Source organism: Neodiprion virginianus, chromosome 5 (genome assembly GCF_021901495.1).
Source record: "Neodiprion virginianus isolate iyNeoVirg1 chromosome 5, iyNeoVirg1.1, whole genome shotgun sequence".
NCBI classification, from domain to species: domain Eukaryota; kingdom Metazoa; phylum Arthropoda; class Insecta; order Hymenoptera; family Diprionidae; genus Neodiprion; species Neodiprion virginianus.
Genome location: NC_060881.1, coordinates 29401557 through 29419083, shown reverse-complemented (window position 1 = coordinate 29419083; position 17527 = coordinate 29401557). Strand labels below are relative to the sequence as shown.

General features: G+C 37.4%; 4 protein-coding genes across 4 annotated transcripts; 2 read left to right on the top strand and 2 right to left on the bottom strand.

Annotated features, from left to right (window-relative positions):
* Window positions 1–44: 44 nt before the first annotated feature.
* On the bottom strand, window positions 45–3581 carry LOC124304647 (26S proteasome non-ATPase regulatory subunit 2). The gene is made up of 4 exons (XM_046763151.1): window positions 3356–3581; window positions 2283–3013; window positions 522–2092; window positions 45–440 (listed from the first exon to the last, which is right to left on the bottom strand). Exons 1-4 carry the CDS (start codon window positions 3431–3433, stop codon window positions 139–141), a joined length of 2682 nt encoding a protein of 893 aa, XP_046619107.1. The 5' UTR covers window positions 3434–3581; the 3' UTR covers window positions 45–138.
* A 715-nt stretch (window positions 3582–4296) lies between these two features.
* Window positions 4297–9670, top strand: LOC124304651 (protein DENND6A). Its single transcript, XM_046763157.1, has 8 exons — window positions 4297–4801; window positions 5421–5693; window positions 5864–6049; window positions 6229–6476; window positions 6868–7058; window positions 7179–7447; window positions 7584–7796; window positions 7910–9670. Exons 1-8 carry the CDS (start codon window positions 4637–4639, stop codon window positions 8108–8110), a joined length of 1746 nt encoding a protein of 581 aa, XP_046619113.1. The 5' UTR covers window positions 4297–4636; the 3' UTR covers window positions 8111–9670.
* A 525-nt stretch (window positions 9671–10195) lies between these two features.
* Window positions 10196–14069, top strand: LOC124304649 (carnitine O-palmitoyltransferase 2, mitochondrial). The gene is made up of 7 exons (XM_046763154.1): window positions 10196–10470; window positions 10551–10591; window positions 10798–11377; window positions 11591–12124; window positions 12282–12768; window positions 12857–13049; window positions 13152–14069. The coding sequence occupies exons 1-7, from the start codon at window positions 10426–10428 to the stop codon at window positions 13279–13281; spliced, it is 2010 nt and encodes a 669-aa protein (XP_046619110.1). The 5' UTR covers window positions 10196–10425; the 3' UTR covers window positions 13282–14069.
* LOC124304659 (V-type proton ATPase 21 kDa proteolipid subunit) lies at window positions 13854–16930 on the bottom strand. Its single transcript, XM_046763171.1, has 5 exons — window positions 16640–16930; window positions 15800–15848; window positions 15628–15711; window positions 15045–15438; window positions 13854–14850 (listed from the first exon to the last, which is right to left on the bottom strand). The coding sequence occupies exons 1-5, from the start codon at window positions 16698–16700 to the stop codon at window positions 14827–14829; spliced, it is 612 nt and encodes a 203-aa protein (XP_046619127.1). The 5' UTR covers window positions 16701–16930; the 3' UTR covers window positions 13854–14826.
* Window positions 16931–17527: the final 597 nt, after the last annotated feature.

The following is a 17527-nucleotide window of genomic DNA, read 5'->3' as shown; positions in this document are numbered from 1 at the left end:
GAAAGAAAATTATGCATGGCAATTTTAGCGATCCACATTTCCAGTCTTCTTTAAATTTCGTTACTTTTTTTATTATTCATCATTCACATACTTATTTTAAAAGTTAATACATTAATAGTGGAAAATGAAAAATCGTTATTAAGGCGTGAAGTCGGGATTTTTTCTTAGAATTACAAAACCTTCCATTATCGGCGTCAGTGGTACGTATTCTTCAGTTGCCATTTCCGCTCTTTCTCCGTGGGCTAGCAGGACGGGTGTCGTGTGCGTTTGAAAGCCCGTTATCGTCTTTGGTTTACCCGCCTGCCCGACAACGTCAACGGCAATACCAACTCGAACAGGTACGGCGAGGGGGTTCAGCTCTTCGTCAAAAGTAACCAACATCCTAGGCTGCATCGCTGTCGCGAGTGTGTACAAAAGATAATGACTGCGACCAAGTATTACTGCAAAAGAAGATGAATAATTGTATTTAACCGCATTATTCCTGAAAACAAATGCTAAATTCCAGACACAAAAATGCTCACTGTTCTTGACATCCAAAAATCCGACCAGAGTACCCAAAAGTCCCGCAACTGCTACAGGACTGAGAAGTTGTCTGTCACTGTGGTAAGGCGACAGGGTCAACGTTCCCTTTCCAAGGTGGGTAAGGCCTTGTGCGATACGAACCATGAATAGGTTGTTCGGGTCCTTGGCGTGATACTGAGCAAGCTGTCTGAGCATTGCTGCAAGTCTGGCGTTGTTGGTACCGGCACCAACAAGTCCCATGGCGAAAATAGCATTGTGAGCAACCTCAGAGTCACTGTCGTGAGAAAACTTCGAGAGGGTATCGAGGATGTTTAGTTTGGGGTTCGATACGGAGATGAGTCCCAAAGCAAGGGGCACAGAACGACGTATGACAGGTTCGCAGTACCTGAGAAGATGCCCAAAAGTCCTGTATGCCATTTCGGCGCCTATTTCTTCGCCCATAGCAATAAGGGCAATCCCTAGTACGGCGATAGATTGGCGGGAGCTGAGCTCTCTCTCCCTCTCTTCCCTCTTTTCGTCCCTTTTGTCTTTTTCCTTACGATCGCTCTTCTCGTCCTTCTCATTACTTGACTCATGATGCTCTGAACAAATGTGAAGCAATTGTTGAATCTTCAACACATTTCCTGTCCCTGCGTAGGCGCAAACCTCGACCATAGTCGTTGCCATCGCCTTGAATGGTTCAGGCACAACTTCCAGAGCAGCAATTATTGCCTCTGCTGCCTCCTGCTTACCCAACAAGCACAAGCCTAGTCCAAGGGGCAAAAACCTCGAATATGTGTCTTTCAGTTCGGCATCAGTCTTCTCCATCAACGCGTGCATTATCGCCGTCGTAACGTAGGCATTGCAAGAGCCAACTGCCACCATGCCGAGGGCCAAAGCAGTACAAGCAATAACTTCCCAGTTAGATTTGGGGTCGTTAAGCACAGGGGTAAGCAGGCTGAGGACAGCCTCACGATTTGAACCTGCGTAAGCCAGTCCCAGACCAACTATCGCGCCTACGCGCATGCTGTTGCTGCTGTGAAGGACATAGTCGGACAGTAAAGCGAGCGCCGGGTCGCACTCGTTCCTGACTCCACAGTTCACGATTCCACAAGCCAATAGAGCCCCGGATTTTATGTAGTCCTCAGCGGAATACAGGTACTTGTCGATTGGGGTCAAGCCGCCATCAACGTCCCACAATAAAACGAGTCCTAAGGAAGCTGTGGCGCTGAGCATTCCGTGTTCCTTGTTCTTGTAGAGCCACTTATTACCGTCCTCTATCAGTAGCTTGTCATGACCAAATGCGGCGTTAACAAAACCGTTTACAAAACTTGCCGCAAGGTTTTGACGTGCTGAATCTACTTGACCACCTCCAAATGGTGGTCGCGAATTTTCCAGATGAGATTTGTAGACATCTTCGGGTGTTTTTGGCTCCATTATATCCAACTCTCGAGCCAAGTTTAGAAAATGGTTGTTTAGGTGGGCGTTGGACATTATTTCAACCAGGTCATCGTACTCATTTGAGTTCTCATTCAATTCCAAAAATATTTGCTGACGACCAAGCATGAACGCCAGCTGCTTTTGAACGGATCTGAAATGTGGAGTCATCTGATTAAAGGATCATAAATTTACGTCTCTTTGCGTTTGTTATTTGGTTTTGCTCAATTGCTTCATTACCGTTTTAACAGCTCTGGTGTAAAAATTTTTCTAAAAATTTCAGTGCTATAATAACTAGGTTAAAAAACACATTTCTCAAAAAATTAGGACTGGATATAACTTACAAATCCTTGCATGAAGTAAAAATATCCTCTATCAATGTCAAGTCATTGAGCTGCATGGCGAGCCTGAGAGCTTGCGGATACTGGCCAAACTTCCTGAAGAGCTTGAGGGCAGCGTGAAGGAGTGTACTATTTTCTGGATCAGCAACGTAAGGTACGCAGCTGGTGAGGTATAGGCAAACCCTTGGGTAAGCACTCTCGTCAACATACTGATCAAGCAAATCAAGCCGTTCGATTTCCATGAGTAAGTCACATGCCTCGGCTTCGGCATTGTGAGCCATGTTGTAGGGGACAATTTCACGTGCCAAGTCTACCAGTTTTTCCCTGATCACTTCGGCGTCATCGCCGGTTACTTGATCCCACTCTCCTGCAATCTCGCCTGACAAATGCCTGACGTACTCGTGTCCCCATTCCCCGATTTCTAATGCTGAACCAGTCAAGCGATACTTGAGACATTCCCTTCCCTCTCCCATACTCATCGCTAGGACAGATATGACATCTGAACAGAGCTCCTTGGTTTTTGGGTCATTTATCTTTTCATATACCACCTTCATTGTATCGTAGTGAGGTCGCATAAATTTCAACGGCTTTGGCACGCTCGTCATTGACGTTGTTGACGCACGTATTTGAGAACGGAGTAGTTCTAATGCCGAGAAGTACAAAGATGTGTTCGAATCTTGCAGCCTTTCGACTAGGTTGCCCAACTCCTCCTGAAGCAGCTTGTCTTCTTCCGACTGTGTGAAAACAAAGTAACCATTAATGATGAGTGAGGTTTTTATACATTCGGATTTTTCATTTCTTTTTTTCTAGTTTTACTGAAAGGTTGAACACAGCTAAAAAAAGATTCTTTTTGTGGAATGAAGTTGGCAAATCCCAGTTGGGTTTCATTGTTATTGATTGCGAAAAATTAATGGGTATGAAGATGCGAGAGTAACACTGAATTATATTTATCATCGAAGACAATCGCGGCAGAACGAACGAAAACGAAGGTGCAAGTCACCGGTCAGAGTTGGTTTAATATTTTTAGTACAACAGGCGAAATGGTTAGCCAGCAATTGGTTATAATATCTACTTACCAAATCATTTTTCTCCTCTTCTTTACCATTCTTCACCTCCTTTGATGGTTTCGCCTCAACTTTTGTTGCCTCTGGCATATTTCTAATTATTACGTCTTTTTAGTTAATTTGATATTCGATATCGGAGCAGGTGATATTCAGCTTCAAGATATTCGGCAATCCGTCAAAACTTCCTTGGTTAGGTTAAAGACTGCCGTGGTGATGAGAACGATTTGCGAGTCACTTTGCCGACCTCGGCGCTATCTGGCGGAAAAAAAATTATAACCCGCATAATTCAAAATATTTATACGGCCGATACAATACAAAATCATTGACCGTGATGTTTTATTCTACACAAAATTACACCACATCCAATTATGCCACAAAAAATTTGATAGTTTGGTGGTGTTTTTTTACAGAAAAATTTATAAAATTACGGTGGGGTTATCTCGAGTTCCGCCCATATAAAAATGAATCCGCACGTCAGCACCGCTATACGAAAAAAATGTCTTGCACGAAAAATTAAATTATTTTTTACTTGCAGTGCCTTTCAGCATATTAATATTAACGATTAGTAATATTTATTGAGTGTTTTTTTTATTGAAAAATGGGGATATATTTTCTAAAAACAAGTTGAAAAAACATGGATCGGCTACAGGATGCGAACGCTGATCGAACTCCATACAAAATAATGTCTGATTTAACACATAGCTAACTCACGCAATCTATGCAAAAATGAATTTGAATATAATCGATGTTACAATTGTTAATTATAACAATTACTGATATTCCATTCTTGAAGGTAATAAAAAAAAATAAAAATTTTTAAGTCGAGTCCTGTATATAAGCAAAGCGGCGAAAACTAATTGGAGGATCTCGAATGTCGGACACCGAGCCAATCGCAGAGGTCTGTATTTGAGGTTATTTGTACCGTTAGTTTTGACTTGTTTTTTTTTTTTTTTTATGCAAAACGTTCCCGCAGTACTCCGACCTCGCATGTTAAAACGAAAACAGAGTTGCGTATGTATACAAATTGAATGGAGAACAAACTATGGATATTAAATTTTAATAAGCTGACAAGAGTGCTGTGCGAAATCTGTGTATAAACAAGTCGTTACGTAATGACTATTAATTAATTAAAAGAACCAGAGAGATTTGAGGTGCGGGAAGGTGGTTCCGTCTGTGCTGTCAATGAAATGAACAGATGAAAGGCAAGATGTCGTCGCGTGCATGTGGTTACGATCTGCGTATCTCTCGGCTGATGAAAAGTAAATAGAAAACAACGAATACGAACACAGAATTATGTCGGACCTGGCATCTTGCTCGGCGATAAACGAAACTACAGTCAATGACGAAACGCTCATTGAGGATTTGAAAATTTCTAGAAAAAAATGGGAAAGATTCAGCAACTGGGTCCACTGCATATGTGTTGTTACATTCGATCTCGAACTCGGTCAAGCCATAGAGGTAAACTGATCCAAACATATACATATCACTTGAGTTTTCAAGTCAGAGAAATAATCTCGGCCCGTTACTTTATTTTCTCTCTCATAGTTAATTCACTTCGATTGATTGTCACATTAAAATCCAAACGATTCACCGAACCGAGAATTACCCAAATTTGAACCTGTACTATTCGACTTATTTACTTTACATTCACCAAACGAACAGAGAACATCTGCACAAAAATTATACACATGTTGGAATGATTACCACAGTGTGAAGCAAAAATTGACTAATGTGAACAATCGTGTAATTAGAAATAAATTTCTCTCGTTTCAAATTCAACGAGTTTTAAGATAAAATTCTTTTTTCAATATGTTCATATGTAGAGTGAATAAATTAGTTCAGATTACATTAGTGGAAATTATTTCCACTACACACAATGAAAAGCTTAATTTTCAAAAAGAATATTCATCACACCATCTTATATTTTCCTAAAATACAACACTTCAAATTACGATATTGAATTTTTAAGCTTGATTGAGCCAACAATTTTTCAAACTGCTTAATTAACTCTATGAGAAATAAATTCTCATTCTATTGAAAATGTTAACCTCGTTGACTTTTTCTTATACAATTTCAGCTTGTTTATCCAAGTCATGTAAAATTAACGGAGCAAGAAAGATCAAACATCTGCTACCTGGCGTTTCCAGATTCCAATTCTGGCTGCATGGGAGACACGCAGTACCATGTCAGAATTAGGCAGAATGGAAAAACGACTCACAATACTCAATCTTTAAAAGAGTACGACAGAAAGTGTCCAGTCTTTGTGCAGTCAGACAGAGATTACTACTGGGGATACGTGTACTTCAGACAGGTCAAGGACAAGACGTTGCCTAGAGGATATTTTCAAAAGGTTGATTAACCATAATTTCAAAAAACAGCATCAATTACTCGATAAATTAAATACAATTTGCAGTTGATTTAAATATATCAACGGTTTCTAAAAATGAATCTTCGAAGTTATAGGTATATAATTAACTTCTAGTGTAATTTCTCATTTGACTGATAAATATTCATTTTCAGAGTATAGTGATTATAACAAAACTACCACTAGTGAATCTGTTCAGTGAGATCTGCGCCCTTATAGCTCCAGAATTTTTTGAGTCTGGCATGTCAGTCATGGAAGCTGTTAGTCGAGAAATTGATCGATGGCCACCGCCTGTTCCAGGCCAAATACTTCATCTCACACTGATGAATGTTCTCTTCCAGGTGATGCCAATGATGAATTTTCTATAATTTGTTACTACTGTTATCGTCTGAAATTTTTGCGATCAGACTTCATTTACTTTTAGTTCCATCATTTTTCTTAAAGTTACACAGAATTTTCAAAAAGTCGACAAACAGTTAGAAGTGTATAATTAAGTTTGCTTTTGTCTGTTTTTTTGCAGACGTACATTCCAAATCAAAATTACAAAGCAACTGTGCCGACGGTAGCTGCACTCGACCACACAACGAAAAAACATTCCTTGCGGAAGATTGTTCTAACTTCTGCCTACGAGGGAGACATGTTCAGGAGCTTAGCCAGCGTTGTTAGTCATGTACATTTACTGTGGGAATTAGCACTTCTCGGTGAACCAATAGTCGTTATGGCCAGCTCACCGACTACTTGTGCAGAAATGGTTCAAGCTCTAACTGCGTTAGTATTTACCACTTGTTTAAAAAATCAAATACCGTATTAGCCAGAGTATAAGTCAAGGTTTTTTGTCGCCGATATTGCCATCAAAATTCGTACTCGACTTATACGTGGAATCCAATCACATCTAGGACATGTTTGGAAATTTGCTTTATTGATAAATATGTGAAAAAAGGCAATAGTAAAAATAAATATACCTACTTCTGTGCTGGTAACTTATCATAAACTTCGACTTATGTTTGGTTCCTAAAAGGAGTTCCTGGAAAGAAGTTGAAGATTTGGGGCTTGACTTATATTCAGGACTGATTTATACTCGGGGTAATACAGTAATTCTCGTTAAGATTGTCTCTAGCCTGTCATCAATATATCTATTTAAATTTGTAATTTTCTGCAGAACAATAGCGCCATTGAAGTACTGTGCCGATCATCGTCCCTACTTTACTATCCATGATTCAGAGTTCAAAGAATATACAACTGATGCTCCGTCACCGCCAGCCGTTATTTTGGGAGTAACAAATCCATTTTTTGCTAAAACCCTGCAACATTGGCCTCATATAATTAGAATAACGAATGGTTCAAATGTAGGTAAGTGTCATAAATTACCAGCTACGTCTGACAAATAGCGACAAGATGTTTATGATAGACCATAAATTGAAATTGTATTTAAATTTCGTAACAAACTTATCGTATGTAACTTCTCTTCAGAAAACCAAAAATACAGGATTAAAAAATCTGAAAATCTTAAAGTTTTGGACTCAAAACCGGGCGTGTACACCCAGTACAAACCATTTTTACAAAAAGACAAGGCCATTTTGAAGAAATTGCTAAGAGGAATTCAGACCAAGAGGCCTGGAGAGGTACAAACAGCCCTTCTCAGAAGACATCTCCTGGAACTGACTGAGAGTTTCATGATCCCCTTGGAGAGATACATAGCGAGTCTCATGCCTTTGCAAAAAAACATATCCCCCTTCAAAGTGAGGTGGTATTCACTTATTTGTAACATCAAAGGTTTCAGTTCTTTCCTTGCACCGTTATTTGTTCAATATCCACTTCATTTATTTGCACAGTTGAAGAAAGAAACTTTCAGAATTGATTTATTACCTTCCCCAGGCTACGCCGATACCTCAACTGTTTAATCCTGACGATTTTTTGGCGACATTGAGCAGTGCAGGACCCCAATTGACAATAGGAATTAAGGGTGATTGGGTTGGGTTGTACCGCCGGTTTTTTAGATCGCCCAATTTTTCGGGTTGGTTTCACACCAGGTACACCGAGCTAACGCAGAAGCTGCAAGCTATACAATTGGAAGCCTTATCTGAAGCGGTGAGATGATGACTCTTCTAAATAATATTGTTTGTGGAAACAGTTTAAAATATAGATTACAAAATTTCCCGTTAACGAAATTTCTTATTGATAAGTTTCTTACATGTTTCTAGGACTTGAAAACATGGGTACAGGGTAAACAAGAAGTCGAGGTGGTTGACATGATATTGAGGATTCGTCAAAAGCTTGATAAAAGCTACGAAGACGACGTACCAATAAGTCATTCAGTCCAGGAAAAGCTGAACGAGCGAATAAACGACATTATCTACACTCTACCCGACGATTTACAAATAATCTTAAGTGTTAAGTCTTGACAATTTGATCTGATCCTTAGCGCGATAATAATTTAGCCATGTAATCAATTTTTTCATTACTGATCGGTTTTCTGATCGAGTTAGTCACTTTTGCCGTGAAGAGACGTAATGGGTATAGGGTAAGAGAAAATGAAAATGAAAATGATTCTGCTCAAAACGACCCGAAACATGTAATTAAACAAAATACGATTCGCCGTCGCTCTATGACACGTAAAATACGTTGAAATTCGTATCAACTTACTGCCAAATATAGTACGTACAAATCGTAAATTTTATAATTTTTTTTCACTTTCTTCAACGACGAACTTCAGAAAGCTGTGGTTCGTGATTACTTGAAAATAATCTTACCAACTCAGATACAATGTAGTCAAATATTATTAAATAATATCCCCCCTCCCAATATAAATATTATCGAACAACTCAACAGTAATTAATAGTGAAATATTTTACTTTTCAACCGTGTCTGGAGTGGTTTTTATTTACAATATTTGTACATATTTAAACTGCGAGATTGATCCTTCGTCAAAGATAATTAGAAACTGAGATTTTAATTTTTTTACTCCTCCCTTTGCTTACAATAAGATGGAAAGTGCACAACGATTTATATACCAATATTCCGAACAACTATTATTCGGAATGTGTATTAATTTATATTTATTTATACTACAGTAATAAGTTAGAAACACTAATACAGATTTTACGATATTGACCTATATTCGTAATTTTTTTTTTTTTTAGTCAAAGTGTTTCAAACTCCAGTAAATAATTGGAATCAATAATATCTTTTATTGCAATCCATCTTATTGGCTCGCCTGGACTGACGATCGTTGGAACGTAAGCTTCAAGTCAATTTTAATTGGTGTTTAAATTTTTATTCTTAATTGCGCGGATTTCCCCGAATTAATCAATGCAACAATTTCAACCATTATACAACTGCGTATTATATGTTAATAATTGTACTAGACACGTAAAAATAGTACATTATGTAACAAGGGAATAATCGGCTTTATTCCCGTGTTTCATATAGGATTTTATTTCCGATTTAACTGTGGCTACTTTATTGACTTGAAAAGTAGTTACCCAATTAGAGGGACAAGAGTGGTACTTTTTTCCCTAAATAAGCGCGAAAAAATGAAAAGACGAAGTTATTGGCTGTTTTTATCCCGCATTTCAGCTCAAAAGTGTGACCATTATAGTTGAGTCGAGAATAACAGTCATATCTAAAAATGGAGACATTCATGTTATATATTCATAATTGTTAACTTTAACTTTCGGTTACTGAAATGATAATTGACTTGATTATATATATATGCTTATACGTTTATACTCAAAGAAATTTTTATTTTTTATCTCGATTATTTATTGTGCTGTTGATAATGTACATCTTACCTGTGAATAATTTTTATATTTCATTAATTGTGTCGTATCGATATAAATACCTGGGATACCAAACATTGAAGAAAAAGAAGTGAAAAAAACAAAAAATTTACGTGTATTCCAATCTACTTTGTTGCTGTATATACGATTACATTATTGTAAATACAAATCATTAACGTTATTAAATTCTATTTTACTATAAAACTATCCGTTTTATTATTGCCATGTGTCTTCCTATCGAAAAGTGAGAATTCATTGAACTGAAATCCTCAGATAAAAAGAAAATATTAAAGTTAAAAACTTTCGAAAAACCTTGTTATTAACTATTCGGAAATTGCGGTGATGACACGGGATAGCTCCGCTCCGCCCGTTGGCAACACGAGTTAATCAGAAGCATGACTGAAAAGTGCCCGATAAGCGCCCGGCTGGTGAGTTGACCACGTGGTTCATCAGTGAATCTCATTTCTATTGATATTCGCTAGGTGTTTGTGAAAGAAATTTAATTATTCTTTTACCTTAGATGCCAATTAACCTTCTCTTAACTCATCCCTTTATGATACCCGGCAATGATAACCTCGTTCTAAACAGATCGGAATAATGGAATTCACGAACCGCAAGCGATTATTAACTGAAATGAGATCCACTGATAAACCACGTGATCAACCCGGGTGGGGGCACTTGTCGGGTAGCGTTTTGCTGCCGCAGCATTTTGCTGTCCGTGGAAATCTAACTACAGACGTATGTCCAATGCTTACTGTGTGAAAAATGCGCGACGGAATGGTGACGTCAGAAACGAAGTGCAGAGATTGACTGGCAAAAACAAGTGAATGCTAATGAATTGAACGTACAATTCGTGCATCTGTCAATCGATCACATTCGCGAATAAAAACTCAAGATTGTTGCTAGCGAAAAAATTGTTTCGAGACTCACTGAACAAGATGTCGTTACTCGTTGCAAAGAGGCTAAAACCGATATACGTTAAGGTTAAGATTGGTTTCGACTGTCTTTTTCATACGGAATGTTTTTGTTTTAGACGGAAAAAAATTGAATCATTTTTTTACAGATTAACGGATGCACTATTTTACTACCCCTACAACGACCTAGGTATTTATCCATATTCCATTGTTGTGCTATCACAACAGACTGGGTTGTTAGAAATCCGAAAGTAGGTTAAGTGATCGTGAGCTTCTCAGTCTCTATTGAATTCAAATTACCCAAATGAATCAAGAATCACTATTCAATTACGAATTTTTTTTACACGCAACTATTCACTCACAAATCTTTGTTTCTATTATAACCTATGTTTACAGAAGTACACAAACTGCAGCTCAGATTCGTTCCAAAGATGACGACGATTATGAGTACATACAGAAAAGTATACTCAACACAATGCGATTTCAAGGTGGCTTACCTCGCCTCCCGATACCAGAGCTGAAAAAAACATGCGAGCGATATCTAAGTGCACAAAAACCGATACTGATAGAGGAACAATTTAAACATACAGAGTCATGTGTTCAGCGATTCTTAGTTGGGGACGGACCAAAGCTCCAAACAGGGTTAAAGCTGACAAATTTCAGGAAAAGACACACCAGTTACATAACCGAGTATTGGTTCGACATGTATTTGAGGGATCGTAAACCCCTGCCAATAAATTATAATCCATTTATGGTATTTACACCAGAGAGAGATCCGCGGTACGAGAATCAGCTTGTCAAGTCGACGAATCTCCTTATCTCTTCTATTAGATTTATGAAATCTCTAAGAGACAGAGTTCTGGAACCCCATGTGTATCATATGTTTCCTGAGAAGACTGACAATGAAAAGTACAGGAAAGTCATGCGATTAGTGCCTTCATCTTTGTCCTTCTACGGATCCATGCTGTTATTTAAGGTAAACAGTTTGCTTACGTTTTTCTGTTTGTAAACATTAAAACGGGCCATCTACTTCGGGGATGCTTTTAGGTGGTGTTATACTCTCTGATTAAAGAACCAAAATTTATAGACAGAAGAGTAAAAATTTATCATCCGTTTCATTGCAGTCATATCAGAAGTCGTAATTCCAAAAAAAAATTAATTTTATATACAAATGACATAACTGTTGCAGGCTTTTCCATTAGATATGTCGCAATATGACAACCTTTTTCATTCGACGAGAATTCCTGAGTTAGAAAAAGACATGATACAAATCGACAATACAACAAGACATGTGGTCGTCATGAGGAAAGGACATTTTTATACTTTCAACGTATTGGATGAAAATGACCACATTTATCCGCCGAAAGAAATAGCCTCTAGTTTGAAATTCATCCTTTCTGACGATGGAGACGCAGCACGTAATCCTATCGGCGTATTAACGACAACTGAGCGTGATTCGTGGGCTGTAACAAGGCACCATTTGTCAGAAATTGGAAACTACGATTTACTCAAAACGATAGATTCAGCTATTATGTTATTAGTTTTAGATGAGGAATCTGTAGCTACTGATTACAAAAAACTTTTAAGGACGTTCTTACATGGAAGCGGTCTTAACAGATGGTTTGATAAATCATTCTCTCTGATCGTGGCAAAGGATGGAACAGCTGGCGTCAATTTTGAACACTCCTGGGGTGATGGTGTCGCTGTTTTAAGGTACTTTGAGGTAAGGATCTAGAACGGCCGACAGTAACTCACTTTAATCTGTGAAAAAACAACACTATTGTTACCAAAGTAAAACAAGTTGAGAATAAAAAGTACGAATAAGTAAGATTTTCGAGATATTCTCAGGTCAATAAGATATCTATCAATCGTTATTTCAGGATGTAAAAAAGGATATAGATGAAAAGCCGAGATTCCACCCTGAAGATGTAGATTCAATATCGTCAAATGCAACTGTTAGAAAATTGAGCGTTATTTCTGATAACAAAATCGATGCAGCAATTGCAGAAGCCAAGAAACAATATAACGAGTGGATTCAGGAGCTTGGAGTGGATTACTACATTTATGGCGGATTTGGGAAGAAGGAGTGTAAAACGTTTGGTGTTAGTCCTGATGCAATAATGCAGCTGGCTTTTCAGTTGGCTCACTATAAACAAGAACGAGAAATGGTCGCTACTTACGAATCTTGTAGCACAGCAGCATTCAAACATGGGCGAACAGAAACGATCAGATCTTGCACTCTCGAAACTAAAGCGCTGTGTGAGGCAATTACAAATTCTTCTTCAATCATCTCGAATGCTGAATTAAAGAAGATGATTATTAATTGCAGCGTCACTCATAGTAGATTGACTAGAGAGGCGGCTCTAGGTACGTTTTTTAATAAGGTTTGAGCAACAATTTAACTGTGTCTCAGCATTTGATGAGGACATTTTTAAAAAACTTGCATTTTTTTTAGGACAAGGCTTTGACCGGCATTTATTTGCATTAAACAAAGCGTGGAAGAAAGCCGGTATACAAAAACCAGCAATTTTTGAGGACCCTTCCTACGAAACCTTGAATCACAACATCCTTTCCACATCTACTCTGTCGAGTCCAGCTGTTGCTGCTGGAGCATTTGGCCCTGTGGTCAAAAACGGCTACGGCATTGGGTCAGCACTAATTTTTTTAATTCAAATAAAATATTTCTCCGCGGATAATCTATACTTGAAAATTAATAATTTTTTTTTTTGGCTTTGTTTCAACTAATTTAGGTACATGATTCAAGACAACAGACTTGGTGCTGTAGCAACGAGTTATCAAGATCAACGTAACACAAGCGATTATATACAGAATTTAAAGTCTGCCATTAAAGATATTCACAATATATTCTTGGCGAAATAACTCCGACATAAAATATTCATGGCCGAAAGTGTTTCACCCAAGGAATATCCAGTTTTTTGCTTTAAGAATAAACAAGAATTTCGCTTCGGTTTAACCGGAAAAGAAAAAGATCAAAAGTGAATTTCAACTCGCTTGAAATTTGCTTTTGGAAATATTTCTAGATTTTCAACTATTTGTTTGATTGATATTCAGCAAGGGATTTTGATTAAGGCAACAGTTTTCCTACTTTATGCATAATTTCCAGACAATTTTTGTCAAGCTCAATTCTCATGATAAATGAAAGCCTGGTATACGTATGATCGTCGAATTACTTGTCAGAGAGCATGTTGTGATTATGTATAGAATATTAAAGACTATATTTTATTATATTTGCATTGTAATTTATATGTTAAATATATGAATTTGTAATTCACATTTTTGTTACACGAATTGAATCTGAATGGAATTATTGTACCTTTAAACACCGTAAAAGATTCTATTTGTCTTTTTTTGTTTTTCCGTTGTTACTGTGAATCTGGCGAGTATATTCAATTTCGGGACTCAATTGAAAAGTATAATATAGAATTTGAGGCTCTTATTTTAGTTGTTTTATTATTTAATTCCTAACGATACGATTTATTCATCATACCTTCCTAAGCTCCATCTAACATTCTTTACACTACGGTCCACTGCATTTTATTAGGTAATAAATAGACTCTATAGATGATACCAGATAATACTTTACGTAACTTTCCTTACTGGCTAATTGAATTTACACGTAACGGAGGAGCTATGAAATAGCAAAGAAACGGAATCGAAAAAAATAAATTTACATACACAAAAATAAGAAGTAATCAAAGTCCGGCACCAACTAAAAATGATAATAAATTAAAAATATTATTAATAATAGTTACTGGGGCATGATTGAATTTTTTCAAATTCATTTACAATTACTATAATGCGGCGGCACCTATCAATCGCGGTATTTAATTACGATAAATCAGAAAAAGCATAGATATTTACATTACGAAAATTGACTAAAACGCGACAAAACCATCTAACGTTATATATATATATATTTGTTTTTTTTTTTTAATAATAATTATTATTAACGAAGTGTACAGTGAAGAGATACGTTAGTCAGTTCTAAAATGGGAGCGTATTTTAAAACCGAGTAACGTTTAATACCTTCCTATTATATCAAATATAATACACCGAGATAAGTAACAAAGTCCAAGAAAATTGAAACGAATACAGAACTGCAGACATGTTTTTACGACTGTATTGTGAACTTTGAAACCGTGTTTAATAAATAAAAACGAAGTCTATAGCTAACACGAGGATAACTTTGCGTTTAGTTTACGGTTGCAACTTTAAAAATCCGTTTAAGATGACAATATTCATTTGAAAGTTATATTGAGACGTATTTCATGGGTTTGTGTATGCATATGAGTAATATATACGTTTTTATACACATATTTGTATATACATAATTGCTGATATCGTTTATACGCCACATGTGGCCGTGTTGAAGACCTTTGGCATATGTTACATCTGCATTTAGAATTACCCCATCGTAATCTTTGACGTCTGAAACAGGAGAAATTAAAAAATATTAGAATCTGGTAAGTCTTAGTTTCTTTCTTTGAATATTACTTTGGTCTTCATTTTCGGGAGACATTTGCAACACTAAATTCAAGTAGTAAGACGCCATCATGTACTGAATTTTGTATAAAAATTCAATAAAAAACCGAATTTAGTTGGATTCATAAAAATTAACGCACCATGTAAATACCGACAATCAAACCAAAGAGACCGATAGCAGAACCGAAAATCTCAATGATGAGGATCTTGACGAAGAGGGAGGCATTTGCGGCATCTGAAAGAGCCGCTCCTGAACCTACAATGCCGACGGCTATACCGCAGACCAGATTTACAAGCCCCACAGCAAGGCCAGATCCAAACATTATGTACCCAGCCAGCCAGTTACTGGCTTTGCGAGAATCTTCCATGTTTTCAACAGCAAATTCCTCGACGGAGTTAGATAATACAATGGCAGTGATTAGACCATAGATAGCCACAGCCTCACAGAATATGACAGAAATCAAGTTTTTCGTCTTTATACGCGGAGCCTTAACACCACCACCGACTATTGATGTTCCGGTGGTATGAATCCCCCTGACAGAAAAAAATACGAGTCATTAGTGCTTTGTGAAAATTACAGCACATATATGTTTATATAACTTTTGAAAGATTAATTTGCCCAAGTTCAAGAAACCACAACAGAATTTGTTGTTATGCATTGTTTGAACCTTCTCGTAAGATGCGACGATTGAACGGGGCAATGAGTGTCAAGGTCATACTCACATTGCAGCTCCTACGACGGACAGAGCAACAGTCAAACCAATGCCAGTGGTTGCCCACATGTATGGGGAGGTTTCTTCAAGGAACCTGAAGGGAGAATGATTTTAGTGTTCGCGCCAGTTGTGGACTTCCGATTGAATCTGGTTGAAATAACATTGAATAAATGTTTTCTTACCATGCTAGACTGATTCGCTCTCCCTTGCCAGTCAATACGTGATACAAAACTATGATGAAAAAAAAGCTGTGTAAGTTATAAACATTGAAAACTATTCTCAAAGAAAACTATTCACCTTATAAAGTGGTGTATACGGAGTATGGTGGCAATTTATTGTTTGATTCAAATGTGTCTAAATATTTATGAATAAGAAAAGTTTTCAGATAACAGAAGCTGCTGGTAATTTTTTGCTTCTTAGCTATGACTCGATGTTTCAGTACTTTGTTAATGAAATCCAAGTGTAAAAGATCTTAAATATTAGTATGCACAAGTTTTGAATATTAGCCATGGCATTCAAAAACGTTAAAGAGTATTGATTAATACTTATTACTTTGTGGTAGGTATAAAAAATGTGAACAACGGTCATTAATTAAAAAGCATACGCATGATCGTAACCTGGTGTAAACACGTGTAAAAATAGTAACTGATTTGAAAAGGGGGTGTGGCACTGGGCCTCCAAATGTTATGTTCGTCAAATTTAGAGGAAAATTGCAATGATTTCTCAGGGTGAAATCAAATACGAGAGGGCTGAGGCGATCAAGGTGGCGATACGAAAGAGTAAGATCCTGATATAGAGGTAGGTCAGATTTTGGAATAAGAGATAGCAAACCAATGTCTCGAGTATCGAGATTACAGGTCGGAGTCCGCGTGATTTGGTTCAACGGTAAGAAAGTCGTATGTACATTTTTTTTTCTTGTTTTGTCTTTAGATCAGGTCTATATTTCTCTTCTTTCAGTATCGTCCAACCCTTCGTCGTAGTTTCCACGATAATATTTAGCGAATATTTGTACAATTGCAAACCTAAGACGGTGATGGTTGCCGTGGCGGTGCCAGCGAACGTGTATCCCAAATACGCCCTCATCTTTGGTCTCGTTACCTCGTTCTACCCGATAGAAAACACCCTCGTATTGAATCGAGCTTGGTACTAATCTCGTCGATGGTCGATCGTCTTATTCGGTCGTCACTTTGGAATATACCGAATAAACCGATCCTCGCCGACGGTGGATATTTAACCAGACGGCGAAACGAAAGTGTGAAGGCAAAAAACGACGACGACCCGTGTTGTCATGTGATGACCGTCGGCCATTGAACATGTGACCGTATAGATCGGAACGCCAACAAACCGTAAGCTGACTCCATCGGTAAAAACTAAAGCAAGCGATTTTTGCGCCCTCGTATGCACTTTTTATCGGATTATTCCAAAAGAAACAGAAGGTGACATGATTTAAGCAGCGTTAACTTGATTTTTATTATAGGTGTTAATTGAATTGTCAAACAAGTAATTTATATGAAATAAGTAATAAATATTCTTCAGCTGAAAGAATTGTTTTAAAAAATCAACCAAACAATGAGGAAAAATAATATGAAATGTTCAAAGTATGAAACTGTCAACCAGAATTTCTGCCATAGTTGAAGAAGAATGCGTATTAGGAGACCTAATTCTCCTTCCGAATACACCTACTTTAACAGCTAACTAACAGATCCTTTCTTTGCAGTTCAGTGAATTAGAAAAACACGTGATTTCTGTAGTAAGCAAAGTCCATAAGATAATAATCATCCGTAATTGATACCGGGATTGTTAACCCTAGAACACACGTACCGGATCGTTTACGATACCAGTTGACGTTTAAACTGCGCTCCAAAGCTAAAAATTTACATTATCGGCCTGCGACCGTCACCATAATTCAG